The 18,122-nt window shown below is 46.3% G+C and overlaps 2 protein-coding genes across 3 annotated transcripts in view; one reads left to right on the top strand and one right to left on the bottom strand.

The window, feature by feature from the left end:
- Positions 1-1,177: 1,177 nt before the first annotated feature.
- Positions 1,178-8,833, bottom strand: FAM185A (family with sequence similarity 185 member A). Its single transcript, XM_032970038.2, has 8 exons — positions 7,796-8,833; positions 6,658-6,767; positions 6,464-6,553; positions 5,445-5,583; positions 5,205-5,246; positions 3,109-3,204; positions 2,338-2,475; positions 1,178-1,734 (listed from the first exon to the last, which is right to left on the bottom strand). Exons 1-8 carry the CDS (start codon positions 8,460-8,462, stop codon positions 1,628-1,630), a joined length of 1,389 nt encoding a protein of 462 aa, XP_032825929.2. The 5' UTR covers positions 8,463-8,833; the 3' UTR covers positions 1,178-1,627.
- A 1,073-nt stretch (positions 8,834-9,906) lies between these two features.
- Positions 9,907-18,122, top strand: part of LOC116951403 (protein flightless-1 homolog) — a 32,592-nt gene continuing 24,376 nt past the window's right edge. The window contains exons 1-8 of one of the 2 annotated variants that reach the window (XR_004404232.2): positions 9,907-10,638; positions 14,164-14,274; positions 14,674-14,745; positions 14,928-15,008; positions 15,266-15,351; positions 16,148-16,312; positions 16,656-16,759; positions 17,347-17,522. Coding sequence is in view for 1 of the 2 variants with exons in the window: in XM_032969953.2 (XP_032825844.2) it covers positions 10,573-10,638; positions 14,164-14,274; positions 14,674-14,745; positions 14,928-15,008; positions 15,266-15,351; positions 16,148-16,312; positions 16,656-16,759; positions 17,347-17,522 (861 nt within the window). In the remaining variant the exon portion in view is untranslated. The remainder of the gene's footprint in view (positions 10,639-14,163; positions 14,275-14,673; positions 14,746-14,927; positions 15,009-15,265; positions 15,352-16,147; positions 16,313-16,655; positions 16,760-17,346; positions 17,523-18,122) is intronic. The other variant, XM_032969953.2, reaches the window with a different exon arrangement.

Raw genomic sequence — 18,122 nt, 5'->3', positions numbered from 1 at the left:
AAGCTTAATGGGGTAGTGGTATGCACACAACTCCACATTATAGATCAGGATGGCAGTCAGTGCAAGTTTTCACTAAGCTAATGTATGTTGAATTTCTTTCGCACCGTACGTATCCAACTGTGCTAACCGGAGGTGCGGCGGAAGGACAACCAAACACAAAAACCAGTTCTAAAGAAATGAGTTTTCAATCTAGATGTGAAAGTGCATGGCTCCCGTGACTTCCTAATATCAGAAGAGATTTCCAGACAGCCGCAGAAGCACATCCGAAAGCACGCGATGCAGCGACCAGCCAAAAGCTGCTGCGAGGATGACCGGCGGTTCGCGTGATGATGGTTTATGCTTCGTGACGAGATCAGCAAGGTATTGTGGTTCATTTGTCGCAATCGTTTCATGTGTAATGAGCGCGACCTTACAATGTATTCGTTCGTCAACCGGAAGTCAATGCAGCTCGACGAGCACTGGACGGACATGGTCGAATCTTGATCGAACCAGTAAACTACAAAGTAACATACTTTGGGTTATGTGAATGGTAAACAGTATTAGGGGCCAGTGCCTTCGTGAAAAAAGGCCTCAACATGGGGGCGGGGGCATGGGGGGAAGGGGGACTTCAATGCATAAACAAAGAGGATAAATTGAACAAATGAGATTTTCTATAAACTTCACAGTCAAAAATATACGTCGGCACAGCACTTAATTTCATCACCATCATCAACAGACATTGCTAGTCCAACACTGCCTACACCCCCACCCCAAGCCACTCCCATCTTTGTACGATCCAGCAATGCAACAGTCCAGCCAACACCTGCACACAACCCCATTTCCTCCGCCCTCCATCTCCTCGGTTGACCCCCACTCGGACGCGTTGCATTCCTTGGCTGCCATTTTTTTTGTCACACTCGTTGACTATTTTCCCTTATCCCTTCTAGTGATGCCTCCCACCCAAGCCCTCTTGCTTCTCTTGTTAATCTGTGTACGTTCTGTAATCCAGGCATGCATCTCTCCGTGTGTGTATGCGCCTTTGGTCAGTTTTTTGTTTGCTTTCTTTTCATGACCGAGTTTCTGAATCGTATCACGGCGGGTGTCATACACGGATTACAAACGTTCTTCTTTGGGCACATCCGACGGTTAACCGTCATAATAACGGTACAGTATTACAAAAAAAACACTCCATACAATCTGCAATCATCCACCTCTTTATTTTAAAATTCAGATTTCGGTCTAAACTTAAAATAGCGGTCCAAGGTACAAATATGTTTCTGTGTCTTATCAGTCGTGTCACTTCGACAGATGTTTCGAGTATTTTGGCTGCGACACATTTCCGCGTGATAAGTCACTGCATTGGGCAATCATTTGTGGCCAGGTCGCTTCTGAAAAAGAGCTATGTAGCTCAGTGCGCCTTACTTGATGAAAAAAAATGGTCTCCAGCTGAAGTGAACTCGTTCCGCAAGATCTTTCATTTGCCCATATTTACATCCCGAGCCCTACTTTGCGACCTTCTTACGTTCTCTCAACGTTGCCCATCATACATTTTCATTGGACATTACAACGACAATGTCGTCAGAAGAATCTCCGACGGTTAATGTTTTCTCGATTCATTTTTCACGCATTCGTGTCTTCCAAACAACGTTCATTTTCCCTTCAGGCCGAGAGACTGAAACCAGCTTTGCCGTTGCAGACGCACTGTGCCGTGCTTAGACGTGGCTCTGACCAGCATGCCACCCTTGCTCAACCGACCTACCAACAACAACGACGACAAAAGGAACAAGCATCACTTTGTGAACCTTCACGACAAAACGTGTCGAGCAGACACCAAGCATTCGCCACTGCGGACAGAAGCGCGAGGCTATTTTTGTCCAGGGGCAGTACTGCAAATCACGTGCGTGTAAAACGTAGCCACATGCCCGTCACAAAGAAAACCCGTTTGCTTAGGGTAATTCAATTCGAGTGGGGAAAATCAGTCAACTTGTCTGAACGCTCGAGCTTTGTTACATTCGCATAGATGGTACGTACGTGCCACAGAGAGAGGCAAAATTGCGCAAAGCCACGAGTTCCACATTTGCATAAGAACATCGTGTTTTTTGGCTTCGGTCCAAAATCCAGGAAAAAAAAACATTTGTTCTAGATGACCCGACAACGAGCAGCTGGGTCAGCCTAGATAAAGGTAAGGCTTAACATCAGTCACTGCCTTAATAACATTTTCGAAACAAACAATAAGCATTGAGACATCGTCGGGCACGAGCTTGTGTGAGGTTGAAAGGTAACATATGTGTGCACATTTTTGCGCGTGTAAAATGCATCATTATTATACAGTAATGGTTTAATAAGAAAGCACCTTACCTGTCAAGGACTGAGTGCTTCCTTTAGTGCTGAGCTCCATGCTCTCCAGGTGAACATCAGGACTTACGACCACTCCTTTCCCACCAGTAACAAGGAATTCTAGCCCCAGGGAGTCTGGGAATTTGATATTTACATCTCCTATTCACAAGGCAGAAGAGGGCAGGACAACTGAAATCAGCATTCGTATGTCAATAAAAACATTTTTTTGTACAAAATGAACACACATTGATATTGTTTGTGTATTTCAACCACAGATACCATTCACGAGATGAATTCCCCTTCTTTACCCAGATATTCAACGGCGATGCAGCGGTTCATACACCACTGCAATGGACCTAGCCATCAAAGTTCAACCCCTGGCAGTGGCCTACATCGGTAGCGAGTGATACTCGAAGTGGACCTGCCTCCATCAACCTGCAAATGGTCAAAGCCTCACCGAGTCTATCTTTGGGGACCGCCTTCCTATTTATAAACTCCTAGAGAGATGACAAAATATATTATATATAGACGGACGAGAAAGAGCGCAATGAGATGAGGAGTTACAGATGAGGCACGTTTACTGAAACGTGATGCAAAAAAGTAACGAAGATGTAATTAGATGAGATATTAAATATCTTTTCTTTTATATACATCAGTCTTCAATGCTTATTAAGATAAACAATTTGAGCTGGCCACTCTTATTTTTTACGATTCCTGGCACCGTTTGCCGCTTGTTTCCCCCTAAGCCTTTGCGTGCGTCGGCTCATGCCGAGCGCCGCTAGCGGCGAGCACCTCGCTCGCTGTAAAGGTCCACGGCGCTGGGCTGAGAGAGGTGCACCGTGACGTCGCCCGCTCGCGTGCGAGCCACCAACCCCCCGTCCAGGCTTTCTGTGGAGGTACGGGTGGCACGGCACACAGGGGGACTCAATTAAGAGCTGTACGTGTGTGCGTGTGTGTACGTTCAACTTCTTTCGCCGCCGTACGTAATCCAAACCGTGCTAATCGGAGGTGCCGGGCTGCTCTCCGATTAATCTAAGCAATCGATTAATCGACTTCAATCGGACGACACGAAATTGTGGAAAAAATGTCTCGCCTATTTCCCCACGTGTGACACGGTGGGACGGGAGGTGATGGGCAGGGCTTGTGGCTGTGATCGGTTATTATCAGCCGGGGCGTGCTGGCCGAGATTTTGTTGGGGATGTTACTCACCTCTAGTAGGCAGGGTGTTGAGGCTGTGACTTGTTGGGCAGGGGGGGGGCGAGAATTCCAACCTTTAGTAGGCAGGGTGTCAGGGGTCGTGTGATTTTTTTTTAAGAGGTCCATGTAATCGACCATTGTAAATTAATCGATTATTATTAAAATAAATCCATTAACTCATAATCCAAGCTCGAGACTAAATGAAAAGGAACACAAAGGGCAGTTCAGTGACGTCATCTTCTAGGAGCATTCTCTGACACAGGGTGATGCACTGCTAGCTGAAGAGTTCCGAGAGGAGATTTCTTCATCGAATGATATTAATGATAATTGTAAGATAATTAATAATTAAGTCTCAGCCTCGCCAAAGCGGTCGCATTTTACAATGTTGGAACTTGGGGAACTCTATTAAGTTTGTGCGAAGCGCAAAATCGAAGTGCCGTTAGAAATTCTGAGAATGGCAAGATTCACGGCCACAAAAAAAACGCAGTTGCCGTGAGCACACTCCGCACCCTCTCTCGTTGATGACTCGCTGACGTACATGCCTGTGACGGCAGAGAACGTCAGCGAGCTTGGTGTTGGCAGTTGCCATGGCAGCCTACGAATCAATGAAATTCTTTGCCTAGAGGCCCAGCCAACAGCAACCTGTTTTCTGTCTGCAAATCATGAGCTTGCGTGATTGCCATCCCGTGCTCTGGCAACAGAGTGAAATACACCGCTACCACCAATCACAACTCGTTTCTGGGCTCATGGGGCATGGCGACAAGCATGAGAATTGCAAATGCATAACCATTGCAGGGGAAGAACGAGACTAACCGGGTTAAAGGGGGCAAGTTCCACGGTTGGCCCGAACAACATTTTACAAAGCAGAATAGTGCCCGGACAGTGCATACATACTATGTACTTTTAAATATTACAGAAAATAATAAGCATAAAGTGCGCATACCCACGTACAAAAATGTACACAAATGTCATCCTCGGAGCACGACTCCACTATAAACTCTTAATTGTTCAGAATTAGGTGATTAAGGGTGGCGCTGTAGTTCGGGTGCTAGGCTGCTTTAAAAGCACAAACAATGTGTACCTATGGAGACATGTAAAAAAATAAATCTAGAAATTATACGGCCCACCTCTTCCAAAACGTCTCGGCCAGAATGGAAGAGTAGAGCAATTACCTCGCTCGAGCTCCGTCGAGTGGAGGCCCTTTCGCCAGCAGTGGCGTGAGCGCGCGAGAAAATGCAGGACTGCACTTTTACCTTTTGAAACGAGTACCAATGTGATCAGGCCATCGTGTGGTCATTACGTTCGCACCCTACCAATCGGTGCATTCAAGACGGAAATTGCACCAGAATCGGTGACCGGTTGCTGACTGTTAGATCCGGTAATCAACTCTGAGAACGGTCATCGGTTTACCGGTTATCGTTTTACACACACCCCTACTGTGAAGCTGCTCTCTTATTGAGGTTCTAGTGACCCCATAACAGTTGCAGTGCCACCCTATGGCTGTGTTGCTGAGCTGCAGCTGAGAATCAGAATCTTTATTCAGACTTGGAGGAATCCGATAGACTATGAAGATCTTTTTCAGAGGTAGGTCACCCTACTGGACATCCCATTTTAAGAAATCCCACTGGTGCTGGACGTGGTATTTCACTCCCTCCCTTCACAAACAGCTGTCACGGAGTTCAATTACCAACCTATGACGATGTGTCCCTCGTCCGTAGTAACGACTGTGTTTCCTGCAAATACATAGCATTGTGATTGTTAGCGATGCACTGATACTTTATGGGACATTTTTATCCAGTCGTATTTTCTGTTGGCATCACAAGATGTTTTCTGTAATCCAAGTTCAAGTTTACTAGCGCAAGCGGCAGGCAACAGCATTAAAATTGTCGTTTTCCGAAATTAATATCAACAAGACTACGGGTTCAACTGACCGTGTGTGCTCCCCAAATTCACAGTTCCAGAAGTAGAGCTGAACTGCGACGATTCCGCGTAAATAAATTTAGCGTTCAGTGGACCACGCTTGGTGGAAACGCATGCTTTAATCGCTTGCAGCTTATCGATGTTCACCGACTGCAACAGCAAGAAAAACCTCGTTCAATATCGTCATCAGCAAGTGTCTATCCACCGCTGGATAAAGACCTCCCCATAGCGTCACCATCGCTCACAGTGCTGTGCTGTGCTGCTACCATCTGACTCGTGCACATGAACTGATATCATCGCTCCCTCTCCACGGTGGTCGTACCCTTTGGCTGCATTCCCTCCTTTGGCTGCCATTCCGTCACCAGTCTCGTCCATCACCCACCATCACGTTTGGCGATTACAATTACACTAAACTATTTGTTATTTTACCAGGTAAGGCTCATTGAGCTATATAGCTATTTTTAACAAGTGACCTGGCCACACATGATAGCTCAACGAAGTGGCTTAACATGTGGAAATTTATAGCAGCCAAATACTCTGAACGCATGCATCTAACTGTGGAGGGGAAAACCGGAGGACTCGGGAGAAAAATACACGCGATGACGGGGAGAGACATGCACACTCCAAAATATACAGCAGGCGTCATCTTCTCCTGTTTCATTTACCATCGTTTTTATACACTGGATACTCCTACTTTTGCATTTAAATCACCCTTTAAGATGTTTAAGTGTTTGGTCCTCATTTAGACGTTGGTAAATTTGTTCATACATTTGGTTTAATTATACATCTCCCATCTCTTGTTGTTGGATCATACATTTGAATTACCTTGAGCTTGTATCGGTTCAACATCCCTAATATTCACTGGGTAACTGCACACGTGTGTAAGTGACAACATGTGGGGTTAAGTCCAGCGCGCAGCTATGAACGCATCCACACACGGGAGTTCCAGTGTGAAATAAATAAATAAACCCACAAAAACTAAAAGCTTGTTATTGCGCAAAGAGACAGATCATGATCAAGTGGGACTTACGTTGCAACCTCTGGCATGGATGTTCACGTTACCCTGCAGGGACCCTATTGACACATTCCCGTGCTCGCTCTCAACGCTGATGTCTGCACCCTGCCATCACAAACAATGACATGTTTCAATGTAGAGTTGTTAAACAGTTGGTGATAACTATATATTTTTAAACACAACCCCGTATTTTTAAGGGGGGGGATTACCTTTATAGATGCTAAGTGAACGCCGCCTCTGTCCGTACGTACGCTACACACATCGCTTTCCATGCTGCCCACGTGGACTCCACCATCCCCGCTGGTCGCGAGATCCAAGTCTGGTCACAACAATGCCCGAATTGTCGTCATTCACCACAGTGGAAGCCACCGTCAACTCGACGCCCGATTTAGCACAAGCTGATGTATTTTTCACCCAAAACGTTAGAGCGACCGCAATGTGAATAAAGGTCCTGGCCAAGTGCAAGGGTGGGCATTAAGGATATGCTTATGTTCAGTGTGAAGGATAGTAGTCGTATCTGGTGGGCTCGTTGGTTTTGGTTGGTACTCGTAGTTAACTAGCGAGTTGGTTAAGGTCAGTGACAGGGCTACTGGCAATTTGCTAGTCTGTTCGGGCTAGTTGGAGTGGCTGATTGTTAGGGTGAATGACAGGGCTCGTACGATTTGTTGGTTGTCTCGTTGGTTAGGGTTACGGTCTGGTTGGTCAATTGGTTAATGTTGCTGGGCCCCTCCCTGGGGCAACTTTTGACCTTTTGAGTTTTTAGTAACTTTTGATTTATGGCGCCATAGACTGTCTGTTACGGTGCACGAAAAAAATAACTTTTGTACCACAGCAGATTATCACGCGAATTCAGTTCACAGTGGCAATTAACGTAATGATTACACACCTTATAACGCCCATTCTACCGGTGTGTATTAATACTTGCCAATCAACGTACTAAAATAAGATGGAATGAGAGAAAACAGCACGTGAATTATTTCCCCTATATGTCTACCATCCAATCTCAATACACGTATCACAAAACACTCCGATGTGAGATTTGGGGCCATCACCTTGGCGATGTTCATTCGGCTTTTGAGAAGATTGAGGATCAATAGAAATCAGTCGGGTATCTATACAGCACTGTTGTATATGGATCGCCCTGTCCAGGCCGGTCAAGATGTCTTGTGACCCCCCCCCACCCCAAAAAATAACTGATCCCTCACATTTATTTCCCTTTGCATATTAATTTGTTTTAAATAAACCTTACTTTAAAAAAAGTTTCAAGATAATTAAATGTGGGTCACAAAGACATCCGGAACATCCTGCACAGCATCATAAAATGTGCTGCACAAACAAGACACCTACCAAATTTAATTGGCACGGTCACCTCCAGTTGGTAACCGACGGCTCGCTCATTCCCCGTCACCTGCAATCGCTTGTGGGAATCGCTGTAGTCCACGCTTACGCCTCGTGCGCCCAACGCACTGCCCTGACCAGCGGGCGCGCTCTGCGGCCCAATGCCATTTCCACTGCCCTCTACAGGACCTTGCCCAATGCCCTCTCTAGGACCCTGCCCAATGCCCTCTACAGGACCCTGCCCAGTGACCTCTACAGGACCCTGCCCAGTGACCTCTACAGGACCCTGCCCAGTGACCTCTACAGGACCCTGCCCAATGCCCTCTCCAGGACACTGCCCAATGCCCTCTCTAGGACCCTGCCCAGTGCCCTCTCTAGGACCCTGCCCAGTGCCCTCTCCAGGACACTGCCTCGCGCCGTGCTCACTGCCCCGTTCCCTGAAGACCCTAACGAATGCTCTGTCGCCATCGGGGTAGCCGTGCAGGTCCAGGGGCAGCACGGACACGCGGCACGCGGCCCGCAGACGCAGCGACGAGAAGAGCGCCACGGGCGACTCCCACCGCGGCGACTCCCACCGCGGTGGCGCTGGGTTCGAACCGGGGCGGTGGCAAAGTCCACGCCGGGTCGCTCGAGTCGCCCGCCGCAGCGCGAGCGCGACCGATCGCAGAGCCGTCATTGTTGTTAACTCTCCTCAATCTATCCCGGACACAGGTCGCGGGGCTAGTCACGAAAAAAACAAACACGTGATGCCCGATTCAGTTGCCAACGCGAGCTCGAACGAGGTGAGTGTTGGGGAAGAGTTAGGGAGGCTACGTGGTTAAAGTCATCGTGTTTGGCGAGTTAAGAGGCGGAACGCTTTAAACAAACAACAAAAATCCGCGACCAAACCGACCCTCCCCCCGGCGCGATTTCCAACAATCCCGCTGTGTTTTGTTGTTGTTGTTACGGAACTCGGGGAGGGGGGAAGGGATGAAGACGACGACGACAACTCCCGCACGTGCACACAACAGAGTAGGCCACGTGTGGGGGGGTGGGCGAGGCGTTGCATTTCACAGAGCGCTTAGGCCGGCACCGCCAGCTGATTGGCTTTTGGTGGGAAGGGCGAGGCATTACATTTCACAGAGCGCTTAGGCCGGCACCGCCAGGTGATTGGCTTTTAGTGTGGGGGTGGGCGAGGCATTATATTTCACAGAGCGCTTTAGGCCGGCACCGCCAGCTGATTGGCTTTTAGTGTGGGGGTGGGCGAGGCGTTATATTTCACAGAGCGCTTAGGCCGGCACCGCCAGCTGATTGGCTTTTAGTGTGGGGGTGGGCGAGGCGTTACATTTCACAGACCCCTTAGGCCGGCACCGCCAGCTGATTGGCTTTTAGTGTGGGGTGGGCGAGGCATTACATTTCACAGAGCGCTTAGGCCGGCACCGCCAGCTGATTGGCTTTTAGTGTGGGGGTGGGCGAGGCGTTATATTTCACAGAGCGCTTAGGCCGGCACCGCCAGCTGATTGGCTTTTAGTGTGGGGGTGGGCGAGGCGTTACATTTCACAGACCCCTTAGGCCGGCACCGCCAGCTGATTGGCTTTTAGTGTGGGGTGGGCGAGGCATTACATTTCACAGAGCGCTTAGGCCGGCACCGCCAGCTGATTGGCTTTTAGTGTGGGGGTGGGCGAGGCATTACATTTCACAGAGCGCTTAGGCCGGCACCGCCAGCTGATTGGCTTTTAGTGTGGGGGTGGGCGAGGCATTACATTTCACAGAGCTCTTAGGCCGGCACCGCCAAGCTGATTGGCTTTTGGTGGGAGGGAGGGCGTTACATTTCACAGAGCGCTTAGGCCGGCACCGCCAAGCTGATTGGCTTTTGGTGGGGGGCAAGCGGTCGGGGGCTCTCTTGGCGCGCGCCTCTCAAACCAATCGGGTGACGGGCGAGCGGCGCACCTTTAGCGGCTTATCCGATGCGCGAAATTCAAGAGCATGGTTATTAATGTATTTACAGTAAATTTTGATTTAAAGCTTTCGTGACTGCAGGGATTCATATTCTTGGTTCTTTTGGTAAAGTCACGTAGAAGGGAAACATTAAAATTATAAAAATGTATGTTTTTTATTGTTTTACGTTTTTATTATTGTATTGTTTCCCTTCTACGTGACTTTACCGAAAGAACCAAGAATATGTATTTACAGTACTTTGTTGTTGTTCGACGGCGTGACGTAAGTCGCCGATTGCGCCGCGTGACGTCATTGAGTGTAGGGTTAGATTTCGATTTTTATCGATAGATTTTCTTTTATTTACTTGAGCAGGAAGGGTCCTATTAAGATTTAAATGAGATTATTTAGATTGCGTCTAGATTGTTTAGGTTATTGTTGTACACGTTCTGACTCGCCTCTTCCGGGCATCTGTGAAAAAGAGCTTTACAGCTCACCGGATTCCTCCAGTAAATTTAATATTCTTAGTCTCTCTTTAATAAATTATTTTTTTAATTTCTACGTGACTTTACCGAAAGAACCAAAGAGTAATAATTCCTGCAGTCAAGAAAACGCCAAATCAAATTCTTAGTCTCTGTACAGATGGACATCGTGACGTCGCCGAGTGTTACCGCGAAGCTCGTGACGTCGCCATTGTGTTGCGGCGCAGCCCGTGACGTCGCTGAGTATTGCGGCGCAGCCCGTGACGTAAACCGGAGGCACCGCCGCAACTTCGTGCCTCGTGACGTCACAGGCGCGCCGAGGTTTCCCCCGCGTGACGTCACGCGCGCGCCTGTGACGTCACGCGGGGGGGTGAAAGCGAAGCGATAGTCATGGCGGCGTCCACCGGCGTGCTGCCGTTCGTGCGCGGCGTGGACTTGAGTGGAAATTCCTTCAAGGTTCGCCGTGAACACACTTCGATGAAAGCTTCACATACGTGTGTGTTTGTTTTAAATGCTGGCAATAAACGCCCTCGGCAATGTAACGCGGTTTGCTATCGGTGTGTTAAAAATCAGTTGCGCCGAAGTGTCTCGCGTGTGTCTCGTGTGTGTGTGTGTGTTGTGTCTCGTGTGTGTTGTGTTGTGTCTCGTGTGTGTGTTGTGTCTCGTGTGTTGTGTTGTGTCTCGTGTGTGTGTGTTGCGTCTCGCGTGTGTCTCGCGTGTGTCCCGTGTGTGTGTGTGTTGTGTCTCGCGTGTGTCTCGTGTGTGTGTGTGTTGTGTCTCGTGTGTGTTGTGTTGTGTCTCGTGTGTGTGTGTTGCGTCTCGCGTGTGTCTCGCGTGTGTCCCGTGTGTGTGTGTGTTGTGTCTCGTGTGTGTGTTGTGTGTGTGTGTTGTCTCGTGTGTGTGTGTTGTGTCTCGTGTGTGTCTCGTGTGTGTGTGTTGTGTCTCGTGTGTGTTGTGTCTCGTGTGTGTGTTGTGTCTCGTGTGTGTGTTGTCTCGTGTGTGTGTTGTGTCTCGTGTGTGTGTGTGTTGTGTCTCGTGTGTGTGTGTGTGTTGTGTCTCGCGTGTGTGTGTGTTGTGTCTCGTGTGTGTGTGTTGTGTCTCGTGTGTGTGTGTTGTGTCTCTGTGTGTGTGTTGTGTCTGTGTGTTGTGTCTCGTGTGTGTGTGTGTGTTGTGTCTCGTGTGTGTGTGTGTTGTGTCTCGTGTGTGTGTGTGTTGTGTCTCGTGTGTGTGTTGTGTCTCGTGTGTGTGTTGTGTCTCGTGTGTGTGTTGTCTCGTGTGTGTGTGTTGTGTCTCGTGTGTGTGTGTTGTGTTGTGTCTCGTGTGTGTGTGTTGTGTCGTGTGTGTGTTGTGTGTGTGTTGTGTCTCGTGTGTGTCTCGTGTGTGTGTGTTGTGTCTCGTGTGTGTGTTGTCTCGTGTGTGTGTGTTGTGTCTCGTGTGTGTGTGTGTTGTCTCGTGTGTGTGTTGTGTCTCGTGTGTGTGTGTTGTGTCTCGTGTGTGTGTGGCGCAACACTGCCGACCGACTCTCTCTCTCCTTACGCACGATGGCCACATTGCGAGTGTTATGTGAAATGGCATTGTCGAGAATTCTTCTTGAGCCGCCACGAGGACGAGGCGAATGTTCGTGCGCAGCTGCCGCTGTTCCTCCGTTAGCCGCGGTTGCTTTGTTGATCACCGAGGGGCGTGCGGACGCTTGGCCTCGTCGCCACAGCTGCTTGGCCTCGTCGCCACAGCTGCTGTTCGCGTTTGAATGACTTGGACGCGAATTTAATAATGAAACTATTCCTTCCCCTTCCGTCGTTTCTTGTTGGACGCGAGCTCGAAGCCGTGCTTTAGTGACCAACGTGAATTACTTGATGTCCGTAATGCAGGGGATTCGTATTCTCGGTTCTTACCAAGAAAATAACCAAGACAAATGAAGGGTTGCGTGTTTGGGTTAGATCGCGTGTACAAAATATATATACGATTGTGTCGTCGTTAAAACGCGACACCATTACCCGACACGGCTAATTTGTAAGGTCTGTCACGTGAACAGAACGTGGCCAATTTCATTGCAGGCACAGCAACACCGGTTGTGTGTTTGAGAGCCAAGCCACAACGTTTATAATCGTGAGTGTACGACGTTTCGCTAGTAATTGCAACTAGCTTCATCAGGCGACGGCCAGATTTGTGGAGAAAATTTATTTTTAAAAGTCGCCGTGTGGCGCTGCATTCTCACGTCATAGGGGCCGTCCATAAATGACGTCACGCGATTTTTGACGATTTTTGACCCCCCCCTTCCCTTCGTCACACGACGTCACAAAAAGTCAGACCCCCCCCCCTCAAATATGGCGTCACAAAGCTCTGCCCCCCCCCAAAATAAAACATGCTTCAAATCGCTTTAAACTATTGTCATTGTAGTGCGTATTTAATGTGGCGCTGCACTCTGATGTAGGAGAAAACATTCATTAAAAAGTCTGTTTAATTAAGTAGAACGTGTTGCCTATACTTAAAGTTGCGCATTTTGATGTGACGTCACGTTTCTCAAACCCCCCCCCTCCCCCTCGTCACACATCGTCACAAATGTCTGACCCCCCCCCCCGCCCCCAGGTGCGTGACGTCATTTATGGACGGCCCCATATTTTTAAAACGTCGCGGCTCCACTTTGTTCTCGGGTTGTATCGTCCCAAAAAACTCGGTGGCGATTTCTCTTCGGATATTTTTTTTTCACCGAACATTTCGTTCGCCTCCGTTTCCCGCCACACGTTAATTGTGATTGCAATATCTCCGTATTCTTGTATACAGGGAAATCGAGATTTCAGGCCCATACGACGTACAGCCGTTTCAACACGGGCAAAATACTAAACAAATCTTATATTCTATGGTTCTTTCGGTAAAGTCACGTAGATAGAAAAAATAATAACAATACAATAATAAAATTAAAGTGAATAATTTTTGTTATTATTTTTTTCTATCCACGTCATTTTACCGAAAGAACCATAGAATATGAATTCCTGCAGTCACGAACGTTTTAAGTAAAAAACAAATCTATTTGTGTTTATCCCTGTAATGGGACTTTGATGGATGAACGTTGAGATTTATAAGGGCACTGGGTGGCCAATGAGGTCTGAATTGGTCTTTAAAAAGGTGGGCACTGATAAGGGGTTGACAGGTTTTTGATTGGAAGTTAACCCCCCCACCAGGTCGTCTGCTTTTTACGTGAAACAATTTTGAGCAAGAGTATGCAACCCCTTTTGTCGGATTAATTACCTTTAATGACGTGAAATCCCTAGTACGGTGACCATTAATGGTCTCTTTGGACACCCTTTAACCATGCGAATTTCCATTGGGAGGCATTCACCTTCAGACGGCCTTTGTGCTGTTGACAACCCTGCACCTAGGCTTTCACGACCAATATCCACAATAGAGGTTTTTGGGTTAGATCGCGTAAATATAGATGCGTTGTTAAACCTGCCAACTCTGGTTGTCCGCCTGATGATGCTAGTTGTAATTGTACTGGCAAAAGTCGTACTCGAATTGTAAATGTTGTGCGTTTACTCTCCAACACACACCGGTGTGCTGAACTAGTAATTAATTTGCATATTTTGTTTATGTGACAAACCTTACTAATTTTCTATCACTCTGTGAAATCTCATTGGGATTCACTATGTAGCTGTCCGTAAAGCAGCAGGTTTGGATCCTTTTGGGAATGATATTTTCTCTAGATTGATGTCCTTCGCTAAACCAGATGAGAGCCAATTGATGTGCATTTCCTTCACTTGAATGGAGACTTGGGATACTGAATTACTGAATGAATAAATAAGGTTCACCGTTTATTTGCAAGCACTTAAAAAATGTGGAATTCTAATTGGTATAGCATCTTTAGCGTATAATTGCATACTCCTACAAATTATGATATTGAAAATAATTTTAAGTATTTGGCTGGAATTTAAAGTACCTTGTCAACTGTTATGCATTTTACTAACTCATTTATTTTCCATTCAGGGTGGCTACTTTCCTGAGAGTGTGGAGGACATGAGCAGTCTTCGGTGGCTGAAGCTCAACCACACGGGACTGTGTTACCTGCCGGAAGAGCTGGGAAAACTGGAGAAGCTGGTCCGTCATCATTTTAGTTCCTTAAGCATGTTGTAAAATATTAACGGGTTAAAGTGGTTCTTCGTGTTTTTTGCAACCATTGCAGGTTTCACAGTTGTGCCATGCAGCTGCCAGATGTATGTTCAGGTTGTACCGCGAGTGGGTGTGATGTCCGACGTTTTGCTCTTCGTGCTGCGAGCTTCTTCAGAAAGTTTCGGACGCAGTTCCTGAACAAGCTCCCAGCACGATGAGTCAAACCTCGGGACATCAGTGCCAAACAAAAGGCGGTAACAACCCGAAAACACAGTGGAGAGGGACTTGAACCAGTTGTCTGGGATGGGTCTATGGGAACTAATGCATTTATCCGAACTGCTATGTTAAGCAGTTAATGCTCAATATTTGTTCTGCTTTCTGCATTAGGAGTACTTGTCCGTGAGCCATAACAGCATCAACACCCTCCATGGAGAGATTTCACACCTGCCTTGTCTCCGGGTTTGTTCTTTTGCATTTTAAAATATTACAATTCAATAAATTATATCAGAATGAAAAGAAACATTTCGTTTGGAGCGTTACGGCATAGTTCCAACTACTTGCGTTAAAATTCGTACAATGTCAAATATGCCAGACGGTTTGTGTCATTGCCTTGGTTAAATCTTTTTTTGGTATTTCTGCAGGCCATTGTTGCTCGCGCTAACAACCTGAAGAACAGCGGCGTTCCCAATGACATCTTTCAGCTGGAGGACCTTTCTGTCCTGGTGAGTCAAGGCCCTTAACGTGTTCATGGCCTACGATAGCGGGTGCTCGCCCAAGCGCTGCATGCAGCATAGAGGCTGCCAACAAATAGTGATTCCTAAGGGTCAGCATCTTAATAGATATAATGTGGAAAGTCAGTAAATGTCAAGTTATTATTGTAGCTATTTTCTTCGGTAATTGTAATTGATTGTTGTGTTTGGTTAAATGGTAACAGCCGATGATTAGAGTTGTATTATAAACCCTTGTTTGTCACACAAAGGACCTGAGCCACAACCAGCTGACAGAGGTCCCGCGGGAGCTGGATAAAGCGCGCAACATGCTCGTCCTCAATCTAAGCCACAACAGGTATGGTATAACTCCACAACAAAAACGTAGGTGGCTGGTAATAATAGTTAGCAACCACAGAAGTAAATAAACCATCTTCATTAACTCTGCCTCATAACCAAAAATATTTATATTCTTGGTTCTTTCGGTAAAGTCACGTAGAAGGGAAACAAGAAAATAATAAAAATATAAAACAATAAAATTCTCACGACGTTTCGACTGCAACACAAGCAATCATAGTCAAATTTTCCTGCTGTGGTTTTCACACTTGATGATGATTGCTTGTGTTGCAGTCGAAACGTGGTGAGAATTTTATTGTTTTATATTTTGTATTTTATTTTATTATTTCCCTTCTACGTGACTTTACCGAAAGAACCAAGCATATGAATCCCTGCAGTCACGAAAGCTCTAAATCAAAATTAAAAAATATTTAGTAGCATAACGTTTTCGGAAAAAGTTCTTCCATTGCAGAGATCAATTTAGAAGTACATTTCTCTGGCTATTCTCGCTTTCTCTATGCTCCCGATGATGAGTTATAGTCAATAAAAAAAATCCGTTTAAAATGCCTCAATGATTAACAAACGTGCTCGGTGTTCACACTCACACTAAAAAACAACAGTACTTTAAAATGTTTACAGTCATGGCTGGCATGGCTTATTATTATTATCATTGCTGCTCGATTTAAAGCTTTCATGACTGCAGGGATTAATATTCTTGGTTCTTTCGGTAAAGTCACGTAGAAGGGAAATAATAAGAGAATAAAACAACAACCAAGAATATAATTGCCGCTGCCGTTGATGATTCATGGTTCTTGTAGTATTGGGCCGTCGCTGCACAGTCAGCTGTTCATCAACATCACGGACCTCCTGTACCTGGACCTGAGCAACAACCGCCTGCAGAGTCTTCCCCCACAGATGCGGCGCCTCGTCCACCTGCAGACCCTCATCCTCAACAACAATCCGCTGCAGCACGCGCAGCTCCGGTGAGAGCCTCGCGTCTCGAGCACAATGCAATGTGTATTTATAGAATGTCTAGATGTTATACCAAACGGGGGGGGATCTGCGTCACAGGGAGAGGAAGCGTGTGCATTTTAAAATAAATTCAGTCATTTACCTGTCCAGTTCCTTATTCTGTGTTTATTTTTAGTACAATCATTGTCAACCCAACGTTTACATGTTCACATTTTCTATGATAGTGAAGGAGGCATTACCACGTTAAGTCTAATATAGGAGAACGTTGGGTGTTTGGACTGATTTGCTTGACATTTACAATTTTCCTTTTGCCGTTGGCTCGTCTTCCGATTTGGTTGAACGTGGGTCATGCAGGCAATTGCCTGCCTTGACGAAACTGCAGACTCTGCACTTACGGAACACACAACGATCTCCGAACAACATGCCCGCGTCGCTGGATGCACTAAGCCACCTAACAGGTTACTACAGCCTTGCTCTTGCATGCACATTGCTACCAATATAATCGCCATCATCATTGAAAACTGATTTTTGTGTTTAGTTTGTTGTCCTTCCCCCCGCACCTCCGATTAGCACGATTGGCTATGTACGGTGCTAAAGAAGTTCAACATACATACGTTATCTGGTTTCACAGACATACACTTTTGCCCCCGTTCTGTACAGTTGTTATCGTTAATTATAATGACGCTTGTTTACCCAGCAAAGTCTCACTGAGTTTTCAGACTCTTGTCTTGGAAGAGTCCTGCCGGATTTTCAAAGTAGGGGGTGATGTTGGTCTGTGAAATTCCAGTTGAGTAATTTGCAGGTAACTTAGTTATATATGCGTAGGATTTCGCGACCAATATTATCCATAATACATTTTTAAAATAGGTTTAACAACACTTTATTATTGACGTGATCTAACCTAAAAAAACCTTTATTATGCAGCAATTATATATTACGGTTGTGAGTGCTAAAACGGTTACTTGATCTGCACGATGAGATCAACTTGAACAAATCTAGTTATTTCCATGTGAATCTCATAAGCCCCGTTGTTTCCATCGTCCAGATGTGGACCTGTCGTGTAACGACATGCCCAGCATCCCCGAGTGTCTGTACGCCCTGTCGACGCTCCGGCGTCTAAATCTGAGCGACAACCAGATCTCCGAGATGTCTCTCTGCATGGACCACTGGACCAACATGGAGACTCTCAACCTATCTCGGAATAAACTCACTATGTTGCCTGTAAGGACCGAACGCAAACACACGCACTGCATTGCAAATACATTAAAGAAGATTTGGCTGACAAAACAAATCTTTTTTTAAAATCTTGATTCAAAATTTATTTCTGGTTTAGGCCACACAATGGTCTGACCAAATTTGTGTCATTAAATCCCTCCACCACCTGACACGGCAAAACAAATCAAATGTAACACGTGTACAAGCATTGAATACAACCACTTATTATTGTTTAGGTTCAATTATTGTTGTTTCAGCTTAGTCGGTAAGGTGAAGAACCATTCTCGCAAACCAAATTTAGCGATTGTGAATATTGTTCTTCAACTTACCTGCCGGCTGAAATAATAATAATTGCTCGTTAGAGGTTTGTACTCGTGATAATTGGTTTGGCTGTGTTTGGCGGTGGAGCATCTTCACAACATAACTTCGGTCAAATCAGTACGTGGCCTAACACAAACATCAATTATGTATCATTATATTGGCTGCTAAAAATGTACGTATTAAGCTTTTGTCTTTAAGATATGTCGCTTGTTTTTGTGTTAAAACTTCCTTGAATTTCACTCCTGTGTCCTTCACATTGGTATACACTCCCTCCTTCCTTCTCGT

The sequence above is a fragment of the Petromyzon marinus genome, chromosome 43, assembly GCF_048934315.1.
Source record: "Petromyzon marinus isolate PM22_M1 ecotype Great Lakes invasive population chromosome 43, UKy_Petmar_22M1.pri1.0, whole genome shotgun sequence".
NCBI lineage: Eukaryota > Metazoa > Chordata > Hyperoartia > Petromyzontiformes > Petromyzontidae > Petromyzon > Petromyzon marinus.
The sequence above is the reverse complement of the archived record's forward strand: the minus strand, read 5'-3'. Positions and strand labels throughout refer to the sequence as shown.

Coding starts and splice junctions, on each gene's coding strand:
- FAM185A (XM_032970038.2), bottom strand. CDS start 8,462: ATGACGGCTCTGCGATCGGTCGCGCTCGCGCTGCGGCGGGCGACTCGA. Junction 5,247..5,444: donor GAATTTGGGGAGCACACACG/GTCAGTTGAACC, acceptor ATGTATTTGCAG/GAAACACAGTCGTTACTACG. Junction 2,476..3,108: donor GGACCTTTACAGCGAGCGAG/GTGCTCGCCGCT, acceptor CCTTGTGAATAG/GAGATGTAAATATCAAATTC.